Source organism: Streptopelia decaocto (genome assembly GCF_964273445.1).
Source record: "Streptopelia decaocto genome assembly, chromosome: 4".
Taxonomy (NCBI): domain Eukaryota; kingdom Metazoa; phylum Chordata; class Aves; order Columbiformes; family Columbidae; genus Streptopelia; species Streptopelia decaocto.
In genome coordinates, this window is record NC_138658.1 from 34,871,435 (window position 1) to 34,896,237 (window position 24,803).

Below are 24,803 nucleotides of genomic sequence, written 5' to 3' on the forward strand. Positions count from 1 at the left end.
CAAGTGAGAAGGTTTTCATTTAACTCTTGCTGAAGTTTTCAGAGGAAATACATACAAAGTTCTTAATGTTTTCCATCCTACCCCTAAGTACAAGGAAATCTTGCTTCAGTAGGAATTACATAAAGATTTGAACTGTGTATGGTTGAAATTTTTAATTTAAATTTAACTCTGCACTGGAAATGTCAGTCTTCATCATGTCTGTAGACAGAATCGATAGAAATTACTTTATTATTCTGTGATTACTTACATTGACTGCTGTGTTTGAAATCACTGAACCATAAAAATGTTTTCCTTGATGTTTCTCATGGTTAGCAAAAGAACTATGTTGAAATAGCATGTTGATGAATACCCACCATGATTAGAAGTATTTCTTCCTACCATCATTAATTATCATAAATCTGCGTATATCCTTAAAATGCATACAACAGACTTACAATTAATATAAAAATGAACATTTACATAATAGTGAAATAAACAGTTACTGAATTGGTAGGATACTGAAGAGTACTGGATTGGTGATCTGGACTCTTGGAGTGCAATAAACATTTTGAAATTTCTATCTTGGTGAGGAAAAAATTGGGAAAGACTAAGGCATGGTATTTGTCTGCTGTTGATCTTTATGAAAACATAAAGAACACCAAAATAACTTTGTTGTAATTTGCTTATTTAGATTTGTGGGACTAAATGCATACTCCAGAAAAGAAATAAACTACCTTTTTTGTACCTTTTTTTGTATTATGGTGGCTTTCATATTGTTTTATTAGTAAAGAGGTACTACAGAATAAGCACTGAGAAGCATGCGTTCAGAGGCTGGAGAATCAGTGTTTGCTTATGTTTCTTTAATTTGAGAAAGTGGCAATAGTTTATGAAGGTGATACTTTGTGTTGTCTTATGTCTACTGTACTTGCTTGGCCTCTGCTAGTGGCACCTGATTACTTATAGGGGTATTCATCAGGAATTGCATAACAGAGTGTTACACCTTTGCTCTATTAAATTTCATCTTTCTGCAGTTGTACTTCAGTCACTTTGCAGGCTTTATAAATCTTTCGTAAGTGCCAAGCAGCACAAGAAGACTTTGTTTGTAAAATGTTTACTGACATGTTTGCTTTAAAATGGGTGGTATATTGGAGCTCTCCAACCAGCATTCCTCTTGTATTTTAGAATTGTATTTGTGCTTATGTCTTTCCCGTTGCTGCATTTATACTTGTTAAAAAATAAACACAAAACAAGCCCCAAAACCAACTCCACAACAAAAAACCATAGAGGAATAATAATAATCCTTTCTTTAAATAAAGAAAGGATTTTGGTATCATTTCACTCGTGTTTTGTTGATTTTGTACCCTTTTTAATGATATACCTGAAAATCTTAATTTCTTGTCAAGTAAATATTCTGAAAACATAGTAATTTAAAAAAAAATACTGTATTAATCGGATGAGCCTGATTTCTTGAGTGGAAGTTGCATAGAATGCAGCAAAGCTCAAGCATTTGGCCAAGAGACTAAGAAAGAGGAGAATTGGAGCACAGTCCCAGAAGTAGCGTATGTATTCAGTGCCTTTATTTTATACAGAAAGGCGCATTGTAGGGGAGGAGAAAATCATGATGTTCTTAAAATAGGAGGAAAATATTCAGAGAAAAGTAATTGTTAGCTTTGCATGCATAAAGCGGTGACTCACTTTGAGGGTGGAAGTAATGAAATGCTGCTGTTAAGATGGGAAGATGTGATAAGGTTTAAGGTATTGTGCAGTTCAAAATGGAGATAACTCTTTGTCCTTAAACAATTATGTGAAACTATCTTAAGTTTTCATTTGGTTTACGGTATTCAAAAAGTAAAAGCATGGCGTTCCCAGATGTGCTCATTTTCCTCTGGTTTCTTGACATGTTTATAAACTGTTTAAGTGTGTATGTATACATTCATGGACACCTGATAAGAGCTATATGTATATTTGTAAAATACTATTTTGATCTCTGTCAAATTAAGATTAGGGCTTTTGTGTTAAGTATTCTATCATTTTATGTTTTGTGTTACAAACATTTCCACTGTGTTATGTCATACTTCATTACTTCTATGCATACGTAGCCTTCATGTTTCTCACAGAGTTTGTCCTGAAAATAGGCTATGAGGGCAGTTATCTGATTCTTTCAATGATTATTAATTGTTTAATATGGTGCACTTAAACTAGATTTACTTAAAAACAACTCATGCATTTATTTTTCTAAATTATTCTGCCATGTTTTTACTCTGCTAGTTCATTCTAATGCTGTGACTCCAAGTGTTCAGTAGCAAAATTAAGCAATATTATAGTTACTGGCTTTAGCAAAGCTGTAGTTTAGTGTTGTCACAGAAAAATAAGTACTTGTTATGTAAAATACAAAAGTTTATTTTTTTTTCTTTATTACTTTGAATGATTGTGACTCCTTAAATCTAGCCTGCCTTTAATGAAAATAGAAAACAACATAAAAATGTCTCTTTGGTTCTGATGTCATTTGCAATGCCTTTAGTTTTTTGTAGGTGATGTCTCTGAGGCAAAGGCTATGTTCTTAGACATTGTCATATTGTGGCATGATCTGGACGATAAGGCATGTGTTATCTAGCATGTACTTAACTTAAAACATTATGTGAAAATGGTTGGTTTGTTTGTTTTTTACTGCGATGCTAAGTATTTGTCAATACTCAGCTGTTGAATGGAATGACAGCTGACCACAAGCACTGAGTGCTTAAAAATGTTGTGATAGATTGACAGTAGCACAGCAAATATACCTGTTGTAGTGAAGCAAACTGTCCTATATATCCCAAAACCAGAACTGATATTCCTAGCTGTGTTTTCGGTGGAGATAATAGCACAGCTTCATGATGTTGTTCTCTAATCGTTTTCATGGCAACTAATTATGTGTAAATACCCTGTTTTGGGCCAGACAACTTGGTGCTGGTTGCTGGCACTACTGAGGTGGTTGAACATTGCATTTTATGCTTGCTCTGCTTCCCAAAACCATTTATTAAACATTGTGCTCCAGGAGTGACAAGTGTAGAAGGTAGAAGGTTTAGGCACATGCAATTTTTCGTTGTCATCAGTGCTTCACTTTTTTCCCTGTTGTGTGCAAATCTGTATCTTAAATACTTTTAAGTAGCAATATGTGATTAGGATAGAAATGCATGTATTTCTCACACATACTTTTCATTGAGCTCACAATTTAAATGTTTCATCTTATTTAATTTTTGGATGTTTTTCCTCACACAATTTCTCACCTTAACTTATTTGGGGGCAGGGCAGTCAAAGTGGATGCTGCTTTCGGGCATGTAGCACAGAGATGTAGTATTCTGCGAAGATGTGAGCATGTGCTTTCTGCTTGTGAATAGTCCTATTTGATTAGGATCAAAGTGACTAGTTAGGTTGCCGTAAGTAAAATGCCTGCTTCTCATCTTCTGCTGTCACCGCTTGGCAAGTCCAGCTCTTGCAGCATGGCTTTGACTTGAGGAGTTATTCTGAAACCAGTAATCACCAAACATCCAGCTGATTGTCTACAGTCAAAAAAAATCAGAAGGCTTGCTTTTATTTGCGATATGTTTCATCAGTTACTGTGGAATCCCCTGATTGCGTGTGTAGTAACAAAACATAAATCCTTGCTGTTCATTTGGAACACTTAAGTGCAGTCATTATATTAAAGCTTGACTTCATTTTTTAACATACTAACTGGATTGGCTTTGATGGAGGGTTCTTAGGAATTGTTATTGCATTGATAAAAAATAAATGCAGTTGTTAATGATGTGGGGATATTTGAAGGACACTATGAAAAATTGAACTTGTTTGGCTGGGCTCAAGACTGTTGAGATGCACCTCCCTATGAAGTTACTATGTATTTGTGATTGAAATATTTATTACTTCATTAAATATAAAGCTCTCAAAATATTGTATATTTATGAGTTATTAAATGTGCAAATCTTAGATGATTTGTATCTGTATCTCAAAATAATATATATGAATTCTACTTAGAAATAAACCTGAATTACTTTAATTCGAAGAGATTGTACTTTTAGGAGTATTCATCAACACATTGGAAAACCTGCGGTGGTTCATTTACTATACATTCTACCTATGAAATGTATACTTATTTGTGGAATAGCTCAAATCATTATAAAAATGGATATAATGGCCTGAAAATCAGTAAATACTGTTCAGTTTTATGTGAATTCAAACTTAAAGATTGAAAAGGGAAGTAGCAGAGACAACAGATACTATAACTAATGCACCATTTCATACTATATTTTCTCCTTCTGGTATATCATCAACAGTGGTGAGCATAATTAGATTTTTCTGGAGGCAGCATCCATGGCTGTATGTATTAGAGTATTGCTTTTGTTAATTGGCCTTTCTTTGTTGATTGGTATGTGAAAATCATCGCTAGCTCTGGGCTTACTGAAGTTTTTTAGATTATTAATGTCAGTTCTTTTTTTTTATCCCTTCCTTCAGGTAAAATATTAAGAAAGAATTGGTTTTTTGAATGTAGCCATTTTTGCTATCACTGATGCAGTCATGCTATGCCAAGGAAGAAACCTTTCCAGGTGTATTAGGAAATGCCAGTCAGTCTAAGTAAGACTAAGGTTTGCATTTGACTGTGCTTTCACCACAAATCCTGAAGGCAAGGTTCTTTCAGCGCATGTTCCATAAACAGACTTCTACGAGGCAAACAGCAGTAGGACCATTCAGTACCTTTAACTGTATAGAGCTAATAATTTTCTCAGTCATATTCTCTCCTGACTTGTGGATTATTTTTTTCATAACTTTTATACTGATCTACCTATTGAACCTTAATGCCAAATGAGCTGTTATTTTAATTGGTAATAGTGCCAAGCTTATGAACAACTGACATGGGTGGGCACACTGTGGTGTGACATTCTTCATACAAACACACCTCTGTAGTGAATATCTACCTTGTGTGCGTTAAAACAAAAATCAATAATCAAAGGTTTTTTTTAAATTCTTGAAGCATTTATTGCATACCAAAATTGATACATTGACATACTTTTATTAACTGGGGGTGGGATGCAAGTTTCTTTGGGAAAGGAGTAATTTGCCCCTGAAAGAGCATTTAAATATTTCTTTAGACAGCAAATATTTTTCTTTATTGAAGTTCCCTTTCTGCAGTCTGGCAACTTTTACAGTTCTTCAAGAATTTCACAGAAGCTGTGTGCATAAAGCAGTAGTAAAAATATATGTCACAAGTCATGGCGATTGATTGTTAAATAATCAAATATACTGTCTTGATTCATTCTTGAGTACCACGTGTGAGCAAACTCATTTCAGGATTGCAGCTCTTTGCAGTTGTGTTGGTTTTCCCGCATTTCCTATTTGCCATCCTATTATTGGGCTCAAGGTGTAACAGATAGCTCAGTGGCTTGGATTTTACTTATCTCTAATGTACTTTGCCAACTTCAGAAGCAAAAGAGTTAGCTAAATCCAGAGCAGTGCTTGTGTGTGTGTGGTTTTGTTTGCTTGTTTAGTTATGTGACTTTACTCGCTGTTAATCCCTGTCCTACAGGAAACCGTTGATATTGAAAATAGCACAATATTCGTGTGTGCTTTAATTCTATCCAAATGCCATAGCAAGATATTGAAGAGTTTTGGCGTAAGGGTTGTTGCTTCACTGGTATTTGTTCTAAGATATATGTTTTTTTAAACATATCTTGTGTTTGCAGCTATTTGGTGGTATTTTGCCAACCTCTGCATTAATTTAAAAAACTGCAAAACTCAAACTTTTGTGCTGCATTCTCAAGCCCCAATAGTTTTCTTAATACACTTGGTACTGGCAGAGAGTAAAGTGTGACATAAATGATTTTTAATTCATTTTGCTGTGTATGTACCTCAAATTGTAATGATGCTTTTTCTGCTCCACCTATAGCTTCCTGCAGATTTCACAAAGCTGCACCTTACTGACAGTCTCCACCCACAGGTGACCCACGTTTCATCCAGTCACTCAGGATGTAGCATCACAAGTGATTCAGGAAGCAGCAGCCTTTCTGATATCTACCAGGTAAGGCTGGAATGGATGCAAGGGGAGGTGCAATTGCCAGCGGTTTTGACGTTAATAGCTGAACATCTGTGCTATTACATATTGTCAGTTTTTGTCTGAAGCAGCACTCAATGGATTTCAAAAAGACTGATTTTTCTTTGAATCGTAATAATGTCAGGGTTTTATCTGCCACGTACTAGAGCTGATGTTTGTGAAAACTCAGTAAGTAAGGTGTGTTGCCTTAGTTTGTCAGGATCCAAGTTGGCAATGTAGAGGTGTAGTATTTGGCAGCATTTTTGGATTATGCTTCCTTAATTTTGTTTGTAATTGGTAATTAGAGGGCAGGACATGTTCCTGAACTTTAGCATGGAGAGCCAGTGTGGTCTCTCCAGCAAAGGTCCCTGGTAAGACCTACCCTGTTTTCCTAAAAATAAGACAGGGTCTTATACAATTTTTGTTCCAAAAGATGCTTACTTTTCTATACACTATTTCTGGACACTATTTAAATTGACTTTTTTACGAACTATAACTAGGGCTTATTTTTTGAGTAGGTCTTAGGTTTCAAGCATCCTCAGAAATCCTAAAAAACATGTTAGAGCTTAGTTTTGGGGAAACGGGGCAGGAGGTAAAGGGTTTTATTCCCTGACTCCCACACTTCACCTTGTCTTTCTGACTGTCTGATTTGCCATGTGTAAAACAACAGCTGAGATGTTTAGTGCTAGAAGACTAGGCTTTGAGATCTGCTGACAAAAGGTGCACGTGAGCTGAGCATTGTAAGTTGAATCAGAATTTCAAAACTATAGATTTAGGACAATGTAAGGGATTTCTCTTCTTCTTGATGCTGTATTTTACAGTTCTTAGAGGTATTGGCTTCAAAATCTAGAGCATATTCAGTAGCAGGAAGAAATATGCAGTGACAACCCAGTACTGGCCTGACTTGAGGGACATATTCCAGTATCCCTACCTACCTGGTGCCAGCATCTCAGTAGTGTTTTCTCTTCTAACTGTCCTGGGAAAGATGGAGAGGTTGAACTGGTGAGAGTTTCTAAGTTATTATACTTAACAGGGGTTCTTCTTGTCATAGAGATCTGTCCTCTGTGTTTGGAGAAGCTTGGGTTTGGAGACATTTACTGTGAAACTGATCCAGAGAGTCCCTAGAGCTCGTTGTGGTGTTTGTGCTTCTTCTAAATAAAAAACAGCAAAAAATCATCTGAAATAAAAGGTTTAGATCCTTCATTTGATGTTTACAGCTCTTGCAATGCTGAAGGAGAGGATTTGTCCTTCTGATAAGAAACTATAGCAATTTGTTATTCTGAAAAACAATCAAATCTAATTAAAATGTTATATCAAAACAATGGTAAAGAAATTAAATGAGACCAGTTCTACATGAAGTACTATTTACTAGAAGAGGCGTGATGTTTGTGTGGGATGCTTTTAAAAATGCAAATGTTGCATTTAAACAATGGGAAAAGCATCATATATACAAACATATAAGTTCAGTTGTGAGCATACTTGTAGCGTGTAGTCTGCTTCAGGTGAATAAGCTCGTAGGCGTTTCTGTAGGAGAAGATGGGCTATAAAAAGGTCCCAGTTCAATTTAGACAGTAATTGCAATAATGCAAAGGTTTATTTTTGTGAAAAATGTCAAAGTTACTGAACACTTTAGGAATAGCATATGCCAGTCAAGTATGTTTGTCAGAATTTCTTCTGAGAAGATTACTTTGAGACAGGATTTAGGTTTATACTGTGAGGGTGAAGAACATGTAAAACCAGCTTTGTTCTTCAAGTCATCTATAGATTTTCATACCTTTCATTCCAAAGATTTTACATTTTAACACAAAAATACCAAGTACCTCTAGAGACTCAGTGGTAGGTGGCATTTAGTTACAGTTGTAGAGTTGCTCTCTAGATAAGTTGGAAGTAAATTTTTTTAGAGTTTCAGCAAAACCTTTATAACTGTGAAAATGATCATTGAATTTCTGGAAAAAAAAAAAAAAAACAAAAAAACCAAAAAAAAACCACACACAAAAAAAAACAACAACAAAAAAACCCCAACCAACCAACCAACCAAAAAAACAACGAAAACAATCATACAGAAGTTTTAAGGAAGTACATCTTTCTGTAGTCACCAACCTGGTATATGACACCCATAACAAGTTTTGTTTGCAATAATCGGGTCAATGGGGTGATTGGTGTCTGAAGAGATTTAATGGTTTTGTGAAGTATTTACATGGGGAACATTTACTTTTTTAATATTCTTTTCAATTTAATGTACAAAATAATTGGGGATGTCTTGTCGTTCTTGATGATCTTAAAAAATATCTGATTTTTTAAATAAATCTACAGTTAATACTTCATTTAAAGATATCTTGGCACAGAGGTATTGAGAAGTTTGCAATTGTACAATGCCAGAGTAATTATTAAAATAACCTATGTCTTTATCAACATTGAGAAATATGAGCAGTTATTGTGGAATGTAGCCCCATGTTTTTGTCTTGATACACATACTTGAAGAAAAAAATATTTTAAAAAATGAATTGGTAAGTACAGGTGTGGAAACTGATAAGCTTAAGGTTCTTAAATTATTGAATTCAACTTTATGGTACCAAGTATTGTTTGATTTAATGATTTCTCATATTGTGGTAAATCATTAATTTCTTACCTCAGTTTCAGTTGTAAAGGGATGTAATGTAGCAATGTTACGTTAGGTTAAAGTACTGCCAAAATAAAAAAGCCACAACAAAATACAATGGCTGTAATTTCATTTTGCTACAGTCAAGTCAAGGATTAAATAAACAAAAATACTTTCAGGAACTGAGATTGGATTAGTCATTCTCTCTCAATTATTTGCCTTTTAATTCTCTCACAGTTTTTTATTCAAAAACTGTAAACCATAACCAAATCATCTGCATGTTGGTTTTTTTTTTTAGTTCCATTTTAATAGGTCTTAGGCAAAGCTCATTATCCTTGTTCCTCTGTTTCTTGTTTTGTATATAATGTCATTTTTCTGTTCAGTAGAATGGCCTTCTGTTCATTATGCCTAAATAGAAAAGAAAGATTTAGAAAGATTTCCATCTTATCTTTCAGTTAATAGAATAATTTAAAAAATATTTTATTTGTTAATTAGATCTTCACTGTCGAAATCTAAGTTAATGATATGTCAGGTTTTGCATCCTAGTAAGTTTTGGTTCTGTAGCCTTAAGAGCAGCTGTTTGCAGTGAAAATATGTTCATGACCTTTTAAGATTTTTTTGAATAAATCATGAAGCTGAATCTTCAGATCCTTTCAGCATTGAGCTGAGAATATTTCTTTTTAAATATTAATGCTGTAACTAAATTTGTTTGTCAAGTGTTGCACATGAAAGAATTTCTTTTAGGATAAGAAGTACTTACCAAAATAAAATAAATAATCCTTTGTGTTTACCCCACCCAAGTCTCCAAAAATACTTCAGGTGCCAATCAGTAAAGTCCTTACATGTTGTCACTTGTATTTTAGGAGATGAGTTCATAAAGTGACTAACTCTTTAATGTGACTGGAGAGGAAGGGGATGCTGGATGTTAAGAGATTATGTGCTGGCTTGTATTTGCCAAGAACAATACTGGTGTTGATTTGGCAAAGCAAATAGCTCACTCCTGCTTCCAGTGTATGTGTGGCTGCTCACTCCTGTTTCTCATGCTCAGTTGATGCTTCCTTGTATGGATGTATAAACCTGCTCCTATATGCTCCTAAATGCTTCCCATATCTGTCATATATGTTACCAGCTGATGATCCCGCTCTGAGAGCGAGGAGATTAAAGCTCCTCAACGTGTGTTATACCTCCCTCCCTGTTTCGGGAAGGCGTTGCTGTGTTGGCTCAGCTCTTTCCTTGGCCAGCCTTTCTCTGCCTTATCCTGCGCTCAGCCCGGTGCCTTCCTGCTGGCCCCACGTGCCCCCCAGTGTCTGCCCAGACACTCTTGGCGGTCCAGGAAACCGGGAACATCCTTTCCGAGACCCTCCCAGGATGTATGTATTGCGTGGAAATTTTGAAGATGTCAGCTTTGTTTTTCTCACAAGTCTGATACTTGTAGAAGAAAGGTTCACCTTCCAGACAGTCTTCCTGAGAGAACCAAACCACAGAGTCCGTGCAGCCTGCCCCCAAGTTGTTGTATGCAAAATAAAGAGGTTTTACCTTAAGATCGTGAGTCTTTCTGACTGTATCAGCCTCTGCAGTGCAGGATTCGGGGTAATTCAAGAGCATCTGAGATGGCTCAGGTAACGTAGGTCCCTCCCAACTTTTGGCTAAGCCCTGTGCAGTACCTTATCACTCTTGCCGAGTTTGGGTCCTCTAATCTCTTCTGCAATTAGTAGCCTAGGAGTAACTTTCAGAGTCCTTGTTCATGGGAAACATTGCTCTGTTTTGAGAAAGCAGCAATTAGTTGGTGACAGGGGAGGATGTTGTCCCTGATCATTTTTCCATCTCTAGGGAGGAATAGTGCTCAGACTGAATCCTGTGACAGATGTGGGCTGCTGTGCTGTAAATTTTGTAGTAGGCAATGAAAGAATAAATATGAAGACAGAGAGCGGTAAAAATCATAGCCTGAAGGATTTTTAAGGTGTTTCATGGTCATTTGCACTCATGTCAACAGAGTAAGAAAAAATAAACTTAGTACTTTAGATTTATGTATGATTTGTGTGCATATAATAGTTGTAATTGATTCTAACATATATGATAATTCTTTAACAAATACATATTCTAATTACATGGATTGAATTTCACAGCACTTCATTTATATTGTAAACTTCTACACAGTGAGTTGAAAGTTAATGTAAAAAAAAAAAACCTCAGCCATGATTTCTCTGTGTAAAAGCTGGATCCAATGTGCCTATATAATGACAGGAGGAAATATTTCAAGCTAATGGGACTTTTGCAGGTAATTTACTGGAGATGTAGGGCCAGTGTTCTTGGTGTCTTGAATCAGTATCTACTTTTCAAGTCAGATATAAAAAACTGATGGTTTTGCTAATAAACATTTTTAATTTCATTTTAAAGTTTATTTTGTAGCCTTTGAACACTATAATGACTGAAAAACAAGGTGAGGATGGGTTTTTTGAGCTGAGCTTGACTGCTTACTTTGTTACCTTCATGGGCTTGAAGGACTACAGCAGATGATTAACATATTTCTGGTTTGCATAAGAACTATGCAAACTTCTATACTTACTTTTTATTCAATATTTTTTCTTTTGTATGTTTGGAGATTTTGAATTGCTCATTCAGGTGGTGACATTAGTCACAAAGGGCATGTATTCTTTGGAATAACACATTTCTTCTCCTTAATGTTTCCTAAAGAAAATGGGTTAAATTAGGAAAAAAATGAAAGTGTAGTCTAAAAAATTCTGTTTAAAATACTAAGAAATCAGTAGTTAATGTGGTTAATAAGGGTTTTCTAGTTTTTTGCCTTTATATTTTCAACATGAGCTGCAATCTTTTCCCCCAAACCAGTGTAGGAAACCTTGAAGGCCACCTAAACCAGAGCCTGTCTTCCTATGAGCAGTTCTCCAAGTCTTCCCACTTTCCTTCCCATAGGGAGGCTGGTATGTGTGTGCAGACATGCATGATGAAGCTGTTATAATACTGGAGGGAGTTAACTTCATTGTAAACATCATCTGTTGGATGAGCCAACATCCCCTTGGGCCTCTTCTGATCCGTTTCTCAACAGATACCCAAAAATTGGTTGGAGAAGGAAATGAGGCAGTAGCAGACGTCATCCTCTTTAGCCGTTCATGTCAACCCTTACCTCTCTCATTACGTCCACCTTCATGATGCCTCCAAAAAAAAGGAAGACCACTAGAGCTGGTTTTCATCAGTTTCTTCTCATACCAGTCTAAAGGGTTCAACAGGGTTTTCCATTTTCCAGATCTGCCCAGTTTTGCCTTAAGGGAATGAATGATAGTTCTCTTTTTTTAAAAAAAAGTACTATTATTATTTTTCTGGTAGAATCAGGCAAGGAGCCCAAGGCTGAGAATACTTACACAAAACTCCTTTACTTGCCATCTTTTCCTAGTTATTTTACAGTATTTGTTTAATCAGCTATTATCACTCAAATCTAGAAGTTATTTTGGTATTTAAGATCCTTAGCAATTGGAGTAATCATTTTTGTATCACTACAATATTAGCCTTTACAGACACTGCTTAAGATTGGGCAAGTCTCCTTAGGTACCAAATGGGAAATAACTCTTCACCTCAAGTTTGAAAATGTCTCCAGTCTCATGAAGAAAATTTTCATTGCAACTGATATTCAGAATTTGGAGAGATGTTATTTTGTACTTTAAGTTGCAACCAGCATTTTTCTTACATGCAATTTCTTTAGATTTATTTAAGTGAAGCTAATTTATTACCTAAGAAACAAAGCGCAACATGAAAGCACTGATTTCTGAGGTGTATTTCGTATTTGATTAAATGCTCTGGGAAGCTCTAAGCATCATGATTGACTGTAGTACAAATTCTCTCAAGTATTCATCATATTCTGGATTTTCTGCTGAGGTTTATAAGGAAACCTCTGTCTTCAAAGGAGCTGATGCATGGCTCTTGCTTCCTAACTATGGATTCCTGTGTGGACATACTTGTTTTTTCTAATGCATGAGGGAGCACAAAAGTGCTTGAAGTAGGTGAGTTATGAAGTTTAATGTGTCAGCAAGAGGATCTTGAATCTTTAATGTCATACTTGAAGCTACTAAGCTTAAAGAAGCTATTTGCAGTGCTTTCTTAGATAAATTGGTGCATGCTTTTAACATGGAGACAGATCCAGTTATTCTTAGTAGTGTAACAAAAATCATGCAAAACTTTTTGCATCTATAAACTGAGGAGGAGTCCCTGTGGGATGAATTGTTTGGTTCTTTACTGTTGTGAATGCACATTGCCTGTATGGAAAGGCTATGTTTTGTTCCTTTGCTAACTTTCGCATAATCATAACTTTTTCAGGAAATTTTTAATTTTTTTTTTTTCTCAAAATAAGGTTTATTTTTAAAGGTTAAAGTTAATTTAATTAATTTTCTTGTTACTTTGTGGATTGTTGCATTCAGTTCTGAGATTCTTTGTTGCAGTCATTTATGGTTTTGATTAACTACTAGGTTAGAAATAGTTGCTTTATCATTCCGGTTTCCACCCATGACTTTAGCTGTCAAGGATTTAATTAGGTCTGTAAGAAATTATCATCATCAGGAAATACTTTAACTTTCAGTTCTGACTTTTAAGGTATTTTCTGAATACATACTTGCATTTAATTTGTGTGAGGTTTTTTTTTCTTTAATAGCAACAACTTTTGTTGATCTTTTACTTCTGTTCAGTTTTGTTTTCTTGTTCTAAGACAGTCAAATAACTCGTCTTTGAATAAATCAGTTTTGTACAGTGTGCCTAATTTTCTCATGTATGTTAGCATCATGCTACTAAATTCAGTTCTGCATTCATCTTACTGACATGCTTTTGGGAAAACTTATTCTGGACAAGTATAATAGGAGGGGTGCTTGTTAATTATGGGAAGGTTTGCAAAATTGACTCAGTCCCCCTGTCACTGGGGCTGTCACTGCTGGAGACTTCTGGTTCTGACAGATTGGTGTCATAAGCTGTGTGTCTACTGACTCATCGTCACTAATTTTTCCACCAGTCACTTTTGATGAAGGCTATTCTGTAAGACTAGTGAGAGCAACTGTTTCAAATATATCACAGGGAACATGCATGTTAAGCACGTTAAGACTGCTAATGAAAATACTGTTACCAGTGCTATAATTTTTGTGATTTGTTTGTATACCAGTATAATGTCCTCCTTTATCCTACATAAGAAACATACAGCTTTTTTTCTTTCTTGAAAGAACAAACAAATCAAACCAAACCAAAACCATCAAAATACCCCACAAAACCAAACCAAACAAAACCCACACAAATTGAGAATAATTTTAATATCGTGTAGGTGCTGTTAGGCTTTTTATATTAACAAGACCCTATTACAAAGCTTGTGTTTTACTGTACGACAGAAGCATTTAAGAATGCTGTGAGCTGCCCTGATCCATCTCCAGCCATATGCTGCCATTCAGAAGGTGGCCATGTATAATGGCATTAAACTAACAGATGTCAGCCACAGCTAGTGAGGCAGGAATAGGGAAGGTGATTCTATGAAAATAGCAGTGCAATTTGTCTTACACCTCTGTATTTGGAAGGTGACCTAGTTTTTGGTGTTTTTTCTGTTTTTTTTTTTTTTATGCTGTGAGAGTCAGATTGATAAAACAGGCTCTAGTAGCTGTGTTTGCCCCATGTAGTGTTTTTAAAGTAGATGTAAGGGCATTTCGTGCTTCCAGAGTTTCTGAAACACGCCATCCTTACAAGGTGATTTCTCATACCTACAAACTTGATTTCTCAAGCCATGGCTTAAAACTTGCTTGTTAGAAGCTTGTGTTTCCTTAAAGACTGTTGTAGCTGAGCCTTGGCAGCTGCTGTGGTATTAAATCGAGTTCTGAGAAAAAGCAGCTTTATCAGCTATCACAGACAAATGTTTGTGGGATTTCTTAAGTGTTTGTGTTAAAACTGAATCATTAAAATGTATTTATGTTTAGCTGCTATACTAATGACCTCAGGCTATGTATGGACTATGTATTTCCTTCACTTTAATACAATTTAAAGTAGGTGAAATTTGGCAGATATTCTGTGAAATCTATCTGTGGTGTTTAAGCAGAGACTTCACATTTTTTTCTGCATCTGTGAATTCTTATACCGTTTGTCAGCAAATGAAAGCCATATTTAATTATGTTCAACTGGAACCACTAAAAAAAAATACAGTCCTAGGTTACTGGGAGATAGCAAAATTCCTGTATTGTTTGCTGCTGTACTTATTTCCCTGAACTGTCTACCTAAAATTACAATGCATTCATAAGTGTCTGAAAATGTAAAGTTGGGGTGAGAGCAGAAGCTGTTTTAAATGAACTGTTTATATATATATATATGTATGTAAGTGTATAAATATTCAACTAATATTCCAAGGAATTATTCCTTGAAATATAACTGCCTTCTATTCCCCCAAGAACTACTGATTAAATAATGTATGTTGAATCCTGTTGATTTGTGGCTGATTGAAACAAGTGTTAAAAGCTCTGCTTAAACAGTGTTTTGGGGTGGATTAATGGCTAGTTGTTTCAAAAAAAGAAATATGAAGAATAATAAGTGAACTTGGGTGATCTGTTAGGTGATATAAATAATTTCTGTGTATTTAACTAGAAAACTGTAGCAGTGGTGAACACATTTGAATATTTTTTCTTTAATTGTTCATACATGGATTTAGGCTACAGAAAGTGAAGCTGGTGACATGGATCTCAGTGGGTTGCCAGAGACAGCAGTGGATTCTGAAGATGATGATGATGAAGAAGACATTGAAAGGGCATCGGACCCTTTGATGAGTAGGGATATTGTTAGAGACTGCTTGGAGAAAGACCCAATAGACAGGACAGATGATGACATTGGTAAGTACTGCAGTGAAGTAAAATACTGTTGAACTTGTTCTCCTTCACAAAAAACAACAACAACAACAACAAAAACCACAAAACAAACAAACAAACAACAAAAAAACCTTGAGGTTTTCTTTTAATTGTTGGCTTTTGTAGTTGGTAGGTTTAGTGTTTATTCTTTAAGGTGACTCATAAATGCCATATATTGAATGAGTACAGCCAAAGAAGAGGAAAACACACATGATATGGGTGAAAACTATTAGTTGCTGGCCTTTTAGATCTCAAGCTTCAACATGATTTATATCAGAACTGGTTTGCAACATGATTTATATCAGAACTGGTTTGTGAAGTAAACATCATTGCATTCTGGAAAATAGACAGAAGCTTGGCAAAGTCGACATTAACATCAACACTGGATGCTTATCATATTAATTATTTTAATTCTAAGTTGTGATGTTGTGTCTGTTTTTAACCACAGATACATATTTGTGTTAAAGATTGGAGCCATTAAGACCTTTATGTAAATGTGTATTTAATCAAACTAAATTGCTATGTTAATGTACAGGCTAATACATTGAAAGCAAAGCAATGCAGAACTAGAATTCAAATTCTTATAAATTCTAATCTAATCTGTTTTACTGGCTGAGTTTTAAGTTTTTTTCTTTTATCAAGGTATGACTAAATGATGATTAAAGTTGATTATCAGATGATTAAGGGACTGGAGCATCTCTTGTATGAGAAAGGTCTAACTGTTCAGCTTGGAGAAGAGAAGGCTCAGGGGGATCTCATCAATGTGTACAAATACCAGGAGCAAGGTTGCAAAAAAGTCTGAGTCAGGCTCTTCTCAGTGGTGCCCAGTGAGAGGATCAGAGGCAATGGGCACAAACCGAAACACAAGAGGCTCCGTATGATGACCAGGAAATGCCTTTTTTTAAAAAAAAAACAAAAAACAAAACAAAACAAAAAAAACACACAAACAAAAAAACCACAAAAAATACTGTGTTTGTGACTGAGCACTGCACAGGTTGCCCAGAAAGGTGGTAGAGGGGTCTCCATCTTTGCAGATATTCAGAAGCCATCTGGACACAGTCCTGCGCAGTTGGCTGTAGGTGGCCCTGCTTGAGCAGGAGGATGTGACCAGATGACCTCCAGAGGTCCCTTCCAACCTCAACTAGTCGGTGATTCTGAGTGAATAAAAATTTAGGAAAAAGATGGGGTCCTATTGATTACTTTCAGTAGGTTTTTTAGATCAAACAGAATGCAAAAATGCCTAACATTTAGGGCATATAATCCCTCAGCAGGACTACTAAGAAAAATTGAGTTCTGTAGTTAATGACCAATGTACAAAGCAAAAATGTGGGAGAAGCTCACAGCTGAGTACAAATGCAATTCCAGTGTGTGCAGAAGACAGAGTAGCAGTAGTCACCTTTAAGGCAGTAATTCTCTTCTGTCTGGAACTGTGTGAATGTGCCTGATGACACTGTTAGCTCTAGCCTAGAAAGGGATGGCTTTACCAATGAACTTGCTCAGTTTTGTTAAATTTTCCTTCTTAATGTCTTGCTGTGTTTTATATAGACCTATCATAGTCTCCGTGGACTTACTGCCCTGGCTGGCTGGAGTGTTACAAATGTCATGGGTTGTATTCCAAGCTCTCGGTTACATTACAATTCTTCTATTATGCTGACTTTTACTTTGCAGGGCTTCTATTGATGGTCTGATGGGCCAGTCTGTGTCTACAAAATACCCAGTAATTACAACAGGCCACTATACATGATTTATTAGTATACAGAAGTGATTGTGCAGCATTTTAGCTTAAGCAGCCTCGGGCATCTTGCTGAAGAACTGCCTTTGCTGTGCTTTGTTGTTTTGACATGCACGACTCAGTGGGCTTTTTCTCCTTCAGAACAACTACTGGAATTCATGCATCAATTGCCTGCTTTTGCCAACATGACAATGTCAGTGAGGAGAGAGCTCTGTGCTGTAATGGTGTTTGCAGTTGTGGAGAGAGCAGGAACTATTGTACTAAACGATGGGGAAGAGGTCAGTAGAAGTTACTTTGGACTCTCCTATTGTACCAGACATCTCAGATTCTACAGGGTTAAGGTCCTCTTTTGTTGCTTAAAAATTAAAAAACAAAAAACCAAAAAAACCAGCAACAACAAAAAACAAAACACAAAACCAAACAAAACACAAAACCAAACAAAAGAACCCACAAACATTGAGCAGGTAAATTATGCCTCTTTTCGTTCTGCATTAGTTTGAAAGCTTTTCTTTAAGATTTTGTACATTTATGCAAGAAAAGCACAAGAAAATACTCTTCATAATGTACAAAATGCTTCCTGCCTATTGGAGCTGATTTCGGGACTCTATTTCAGTGTTTAAGTGGTGTTTTAAAATCATATTTTTCCTTTTTATTTCCTTTAAAAAAAATCAGTCTTACATTAACTCTTAACATTAAAGTTAAACATATGATTCCAGTTTTCTTGAGCTGGAAATTGCTGCACATTTAAGGTAAACTAGCTTAGTCTACCTTAGTTTTTAATAGATGCTAAAAAGTAACATTTCTTTTGGAAAAATGGCAAAGGTTGAATCTATATAGTATGATATTACATTGTTAGATGATTCAGTCTTCACGTATCCTGCAATGTTTGATTTATAGCTGGATTCCTGGTCAGTCATTTTGAATGGCTCTGTGGAGGTGACATATCCTGATGGAAGAACAGAGATACTTTGCATGGGGAACAGTTTTGGTGTTTCCCCTACCATGGAAAAGGAATATATGAAAGGAGTGATGAGAACCAAAGTGGACGACTGCCAGGTAGTGTGTTGGACTGTAATACACACAAAGTCACGTACATACAGGCATAATGCCACTCAGTAGCCAGTTTTATTTTAATACATGTAAAATCTCCAGCATGTAACCCTGTACAATAGTTGAGATATATGTCACCTGCATACTCACAGTCTGGAAAATTGAATTCTCTTCATCATTTTGGATTAAGAGGTTTGTGTACATGTTTTCTCCAGAACTTGAAGACCAGCAACCTGTTGTGTGTATCTGTTTCTTTACACTTTCCTTTAGGATCTCAGGGTCATTAGTAATTAGAGGCTGTATTACTTCTACAGGCAGTAGCCATTCTTCCTTACTCAACTCAGCTATGGAATCTTAAAGTAATACAAGTTCCCTGTCCCATGGTTTAAGTAGAAAATCTAGTTTCAGCCAATCTGGCCTTTCAAAGAAAATGCCTTGACATTTGCTGTAATGCAAGTAGTCAGATATAAGGAATGCTTCTCGGAGCATAAAAACACTAGCGTAATCTGGATATGTGGTTGCTATTTACATATTCCCATCCAGAAGACAATAGCCAAACCATGGGTGAATCAAGCAATTCTTCCCCATGAGGGTGGTGGAGCATTGGAACAGGCTGCCCAGAGAAGCTGTGGATGCCCCATTCCTGGGAGTGTTCAAGGCCAGGTTGGATGGGGCTTTGAGTGGAAGGTGTCCCTGCCCATGGCAGGGGGCTTGGACTAGATGTTCTTTAAGGTCCCTTCCAACCCAAACCATTCTATGGTTCTATGATTTCGCTTTGTCCTGATGGCTATTTACCTTCCAGTGTATGTCCCTTGAAATGGGTGTAAATGTGTGTTAACATAGTCTCCTGGTTTAGTTTGCCTATCTAACTTCCAAGAAGTGCATAAATGGTATCTTGGTAGAATACTGTTTTGGAACAGATCCAAAGTATGAGAATTCTGTTTCAACTACTGCTAGCTGCTGGAAACAGAAAAGATATGTAAATTAATTATTAAGAATGCAGGAGAAAAATACTGTCTTCGTGAATCCCATGCCTTTGTCCTAAGTATGTACATGATGCCTTAACAAGTTGTCAATCAGAAGAAACACTATCTTTTCTTTTCAATTAAATACCCAAGTTCATGTGACAGTTTAATCTTGAATATTGGCCCAAAAAGAGACCAAAGTATAGAACCTCCAACAAGTTCTAAAAGACAATTCATAGTGCATACAGTATTTATTTTTCTAAGTTGGAGTTGGTGGCCTTAATTATATTTACATAGTGTGGATGCTAGGAATATTCTTCAGATATTTATTGTTGTACTTATTCTTGGCTGACCAGATGATTATAGAAAATATTTTTCCTGCTGTATACTTCAATCCAGAAGCAATTTGTTTCTGTGTGCCTGCATTAATGTAATTGAATGAATGTTAGTTTTCTAATGATTGACTTCATTAATAATAGCTATGAAAAATGGAAACTATTTACAGTAGCAGTAGGCATAAAAAGCCAAAAGCTAGGTTTTCCCTTCAATCTCATAACCCTTCCAAATACCGCACAAGCTTGCATGGGAGAAAAAATACCAGCTAGGATGCTGAGCTTCACCTCCAGCAGACAGGAGGTCCAAGCAGCTGAACAAAAATGGCTGATAATGCTCAGTCATTTTGCTCTGATGAATCTAAGTGTCCTTTAACTGCAAATTGTGGTGGAAGTATTGTGCTTGTGTGTTTTTCTGCTTACTACAGCTGAACTGCTGGAAAGAAAAATTGGACTCACAGCAGGCTGAGAAACTACTTTGTCTTTTCTATTAATAGAGTACTTTCATCTTAAGTGTAAATGTTTTTCTGCAGATCTTTAATACTGGTGTGCGATGATTCTTTCCAGTTTGTTTGTATAGCCCAGCAAGATTATTGCCGCATCCTCAATCAGGTGGAAAAGAACATGCAGAAGGTAGAAGAGGAAGGTGAGATTGTCATGGTGAAGGAGCACAGGGAGCTCGATCGCACTGGAACAAGAAAAGGTCACATTGTCATCAAGGTAAAAGCAGAAGAGGGAGTGTCTTGCAAAAGTCTGTGTTCTATCAACTTCTTAACTGGGCAAGTTAGTTGCAGGATTGAGATATATATTATAAAAATATTTGAAAATATATGAATAATATTTATTTTTCTCTTTACAGTTATGCATGTTGATAACTAGATGATTTCTATAGAATTCAGTTACAGAAACTTGTCATGTTTCTTATCACGATGGTTAAGCTGTTATGTTTGCTTAGCTCATTACTCAACAGATGCCAGTATTCTTTTTAGTGTAATGCATCTTCAGTATGTTATGAGGAAACAAATTTGCATTCGTTGAAAATCTATTTTAATAACTGAGTCTTGGGTTGTTTGTGTTTTGTGTTTTTGGTTTTTTTTGTTTGTTTGTTTTTAATAGGGAACAGCTGAAAGGTTAACAATGCATTTGGTGGAAGAACATTCTGTGGTAGACCCAACCTTTATAGAAGATTTCCTGTTGACATATCGAACCTTTCTGTCCAGCCCAATGGAAGTGGGCAAGAAGTTGTTGGAGTGGTTCAATGACCCCAGCCTCAGGGATAAGGTTAAAATCCCTTGAATTATATACTTGTTAGCATTTGCATTGATATAGAAGCTATTAAGAATAAAATAAATTTTAGAGGGAGTGACTAAACTGAATAAGGCACAAATAGCTTGTGACATATTTTAATGGCAGAATATATGGATAAAACCAAGAAAATATTTTTCCGTATTTTATTTAAATACTAATGTGCTCATGCAAGGAAATTAGCTGTGTTTTGCTTTGGTATGTTTTTACAACATGATTCAGTTGCTTGCAAGTATAGGAAAAGCTTTTTTCTAATAATGAGTATTTTAATTTCATATAACTCAATAGAATTGTATTGTGTCTCGAAATTTGGGCATATAAGTAAGTTGTGTCTTTACCATACATAATACTAGTTAGCACAAGTTGGCAAACATTTTGTGATCATTTATTCACATATAAAGACACTAGAAAATGTAGCCATTGTTGAGAATCTGTTGAGTGTTACACAGCATAAAAAAAGAAAACCCACCCAAACACAAGAAAGCAATCAAAATCCTCTTCCCTAAACAAAACTGCCATGACGGAAGAATAAGGCCCCGTCTATCCAGTTTTGGCACACTATTTGCACTGTCTATTGAGGCTATAGCATGCTTCACACTGTAATGCTTTATTTTCACTTGTATATGACTTTGTTATATGTAAAAAAACCACTAGTAAATATTTCCAGATTTCTTTTTTTTTTTTTTTTTTTTCAAATTAGAAACTGAAGAAATTATACCAATAGGGTTAAAGAGAAATTTGGTTTTCAACTTTCATTTAAATCTGGATATTTCTTCTACTAGAAAAGCTAGTACATCTGTGCCTCAGAGGAAGTACCTCACATCTGGCAGAGAGGATAGGCTTTGCAGCTAATATTGTTTAGCATAGCCTTGTTACAGCTTCAGAGCTATAATACCAGAATTCATCTTTAAACTTATTTTTCTTGTCCTCCCTCGGATAATCCCCTCAGCCTCCGTAAAAGCATGAGCAAGCAGAGTTGCTTGTATCAGGTCTGAAAGCAAAGCAGCTCTTTGTTCTGGCGTCTCAATAACCAGCCTTTTCTGACACTGAGTAGCACTGAAAAAAAAGGCAGGACTAAGGGAACAGCCTGGGAGAAGTGGAGATAAGCAAGTGGGGAACAAGGATTTTGGAAGATTTTGGCTGGTTTGGATTAGGGGCTGCTAGGCAGTGAGGAGAGGGAAAGAGGTGAGTAGAACTTCCTGAAGGTGACCAGTATTCAGTAGTAATCAGACTGCACCATTTGAGGTCTAGCCGTACTGATGATTTGGCTCAGTAGCAGGGTACTTGACTTTACAGCTTTAATCCTCTTTTAATGCTGTTCCTATTGTGACACAAATAATAACATTCTTCTGGAAGTCGCTGTTCAACCCTTTCCAGCACCATGTTATTTGGGTACCTTAAGTCTCAACTTCGAAAGCAGCATTGGCAGTGAAGCTGTCACTGCAGTGATTTAAAATATATTACGTGGTATGGCTTGCAACTTCCCAGGCAATTTTAAAAACCTGCAATTAGCCTAAATTTAACCAGACATTGTCTGGATCTTCCAATGTCATCCACATTAGTGAAAAACAACAGAAATGTTTAACAGAGAGGAAGTTCATCTTCGATTTCAAAGGTGGAATAATCAGAAATATGTGAGAAGTGCTGCCCCTAGCCTAAATCCCTGTGGCTGGGAGTGGCAGCACATAGTGCTGTGCAGTTGCCTCCTGTTAGAAATATGAACTCTGAAGGAGTTCTGAGGTACTTGATTAGTTTGGTCATGAATTGTGGAAGTTTTTCTGAATTCACAAGGTAAACTACTTGGAAACTCTGAGAGAGTGGCATGGTTTGGTTTTGGATGCCTGGTGTCAGACCTTTAGTATAAGAGGCTGCAGAGGTTTAGATTTTGTACAGATGCAAAGAACAGACAGGTGTTAGCTTTAGCTGATTGAAATTTGTATGAGATTTTCTTCATAAGCTCTAGTTTTTTAAATGTTTGGGAGTTTACTAACTTTCCCAGCATAACAGAAGAAATGCAGCTGTATATTTAAGATAAATGAGTGGCACAACCCTTTTGGATTCAGGAGCTTTTTAAAAATAGCACGAATCCATATTGATTCAAGACATCAAAACTCTTTTTAATTTGTTAGGACAAGTGCTGCTCATGTTCCAGGTCAAATTGTGTACTAAGATAAAATTTTACAATGGAAGCATATTGTTTTTAAAAAATGCAGCTCTTATTTTGTGACTTTACCATCACTAATACTAATTGATAGTATTCCTTGAGGGTTTTTTGCTGACAAAGTATAGAATACCGGCTAAGATCCTTGTGAACTTGGTAATCATATTTGCTTGAGGAGAGCAGGGGTGGAGAGAAAGCAGGAGTAGTAAACTGAAAGGTTGACTCTAAGGAAAAGGATTACATGTATTCACTGTTAAAATCTCTTTCCTGCTTTTCACAATAGTTCCTTTTACCTGCCTCTCTAAACATAAATAGCTCTTTTACACAGGTAGAAGCCTAATGAAGCTAGTGGTGGCTTATCTAAAAATCTGTGAGATTCAAGAACCAATATATAGCAGTATCGGAAGCTTTGTGATCATGTGCTTGAAGAATTAAGCAGATTTGGAGATGTACATGAACAGGAAATTGTTACAAGTCAGAAATGAATCTAACTCATTGCCTTGTTACCTGTGTGTTCTATTCCCTACTCAACCAGATTTGATACAGCTAGTGTTAATTTTTTAACTCATAGTATTCTTTGAAATACAACATACAATTACTTGTACAAGTGAAAGCAATTTTAATATTTAACTCATTCTATCCTCCTGGTAAGTGATTGCATATTAGTAAAGTTAGGTTTGGGTGTACATATATATATGATATTTAGGATTCCAGTGAAAACTGCTTTAAGGAGCAGTATTTTTAAGGGACTTGGTACTAGTTCCATTCTGGGTATTCCTGGAAAATATTTATATTATTGCTTAATTTTCAGGTTACACGGGTAGTATTGTTGTGGGTGAACAATCACTTCAATGATTTTGAAGGAGATCCTGCTATGACTCGATTTCTGGAAGAATTTGAGAATAATTTGGAGAGGGAGGTAAGAATGAGGAGTTTTTCTGACTGTCTAGAATGGCAGGGAGTAGCCAGGCTGCTGTTATATATGACTCATTATTCTTTTTTCTTGTAGAAAATGGGTGGACATTTGAGGCTGTTAAATATTGCTTGTGCTGCTAAAGCTAAACGAAGATTGATAACCTTAACAAAGCCATCTCGAGAAGCCCCTTTGCCTTTTATCTTGCTGGGAGGGTCAGAAAAGGGATTTGGAATCTTCGTTGACAGTGTAGATTTTGGTAGCAAAGCTACAGAAGCAGGCTTGAAACGTGGAGACCAGGTATGTAATTTTAAAATGTGGTTTGGTTTTGTTTTTCTTCCCCTTTTCTGTTTTCTTTCTCTTTGTTAAATAAAAATAACGCTGCCTGTTTGTATTTTTAGATACTGGAAGTGAATGGTCAAAACTTCGAAAACATTCAGCTGTCAAAAGCCATGGAAATCCTTAGAAATAACACTCACCTGTCTATCACTGTGAAAACCAATTTATTTGGTAAGTTTGTATGCACTTTTTGTTCTAATTTCTGTTCTAGTTTAGATGAGGTCTTAATTTTTTTTTAATAGTTTAAAATGGTTTTGTTTGAAACACTTCTGTACTGAGGAGTATAGAAAAAGGAAGCTTCCAGGTCCTGAAATACGTTAGTTCATAATTACAGAGAAAAAAAATTGAGTAGGGTCTGGCGTGAAGGAACTTCACTCTGACAGGTGCATGTTTCTATATTAAGAGGAACTATTGCGAACATTCAGCTTGAATTTATAAAATGTGTTTGTTCATGTAACATTAAGTCCTTTCTCAAGAAAGGAGCCTCTCCTACAATTTCAT

General features: G+C 36.0%; 1 protein-coding gene across 5 annotated transcripts in view; it reads left to right on the plus strand.

The window, feature by feature from the left end:
• Positions 1 to 24,803, plus strand: part of RAPGEF2 (Rap guanine nucleotide exchange factor 2) — a 188,058-nt gene that overhangs the window by 134,974 nt on the left and 28,281 nt on the right. For all 5 annotated transcript variants that reach the window (XM_082051650.1, XM_082051647.1, XM_082051646.1 and 2 more), the window contains 9 exons: positions 5,897 to 6,028; positions 15,313 to 15,490; positions 17,379 to 17,515; positions 18,135 to 18,293; positions 20,152 to 20,304; positions 20,701 to 20,865; positions 23,862 to 23,969; positions 24,060 to 24,263; positions 24,365 to 24,473. In XM_082051650.1, coding sequence (XP_081907776.1) covers positions 5,897 to 6,028; positions 15,313 to 15,490; positions 17,379 to 17,515; positions 18,135 to 18,293; positions 20,152 to 20,304; positions 20,701 to 20,865; positions 23,862 to 23,969; positions 24,060 to 24,263; positions 24,365 to 24,473 — 1,345 coding nt within the window. The remainder of the gene's footprint in view (positions 1 to 5,896; positions 6,029 to 15,312; positions 15,491 to 17,378; positions 17,516 to 18,134; positions 18,294 to 20,151; positions 20,305 to 20,700; positions 20,866 to 23,861; positions 23,970 to 24,059; positions 24,264 to 24,364; positions 24,474 to 24,803) is intronic.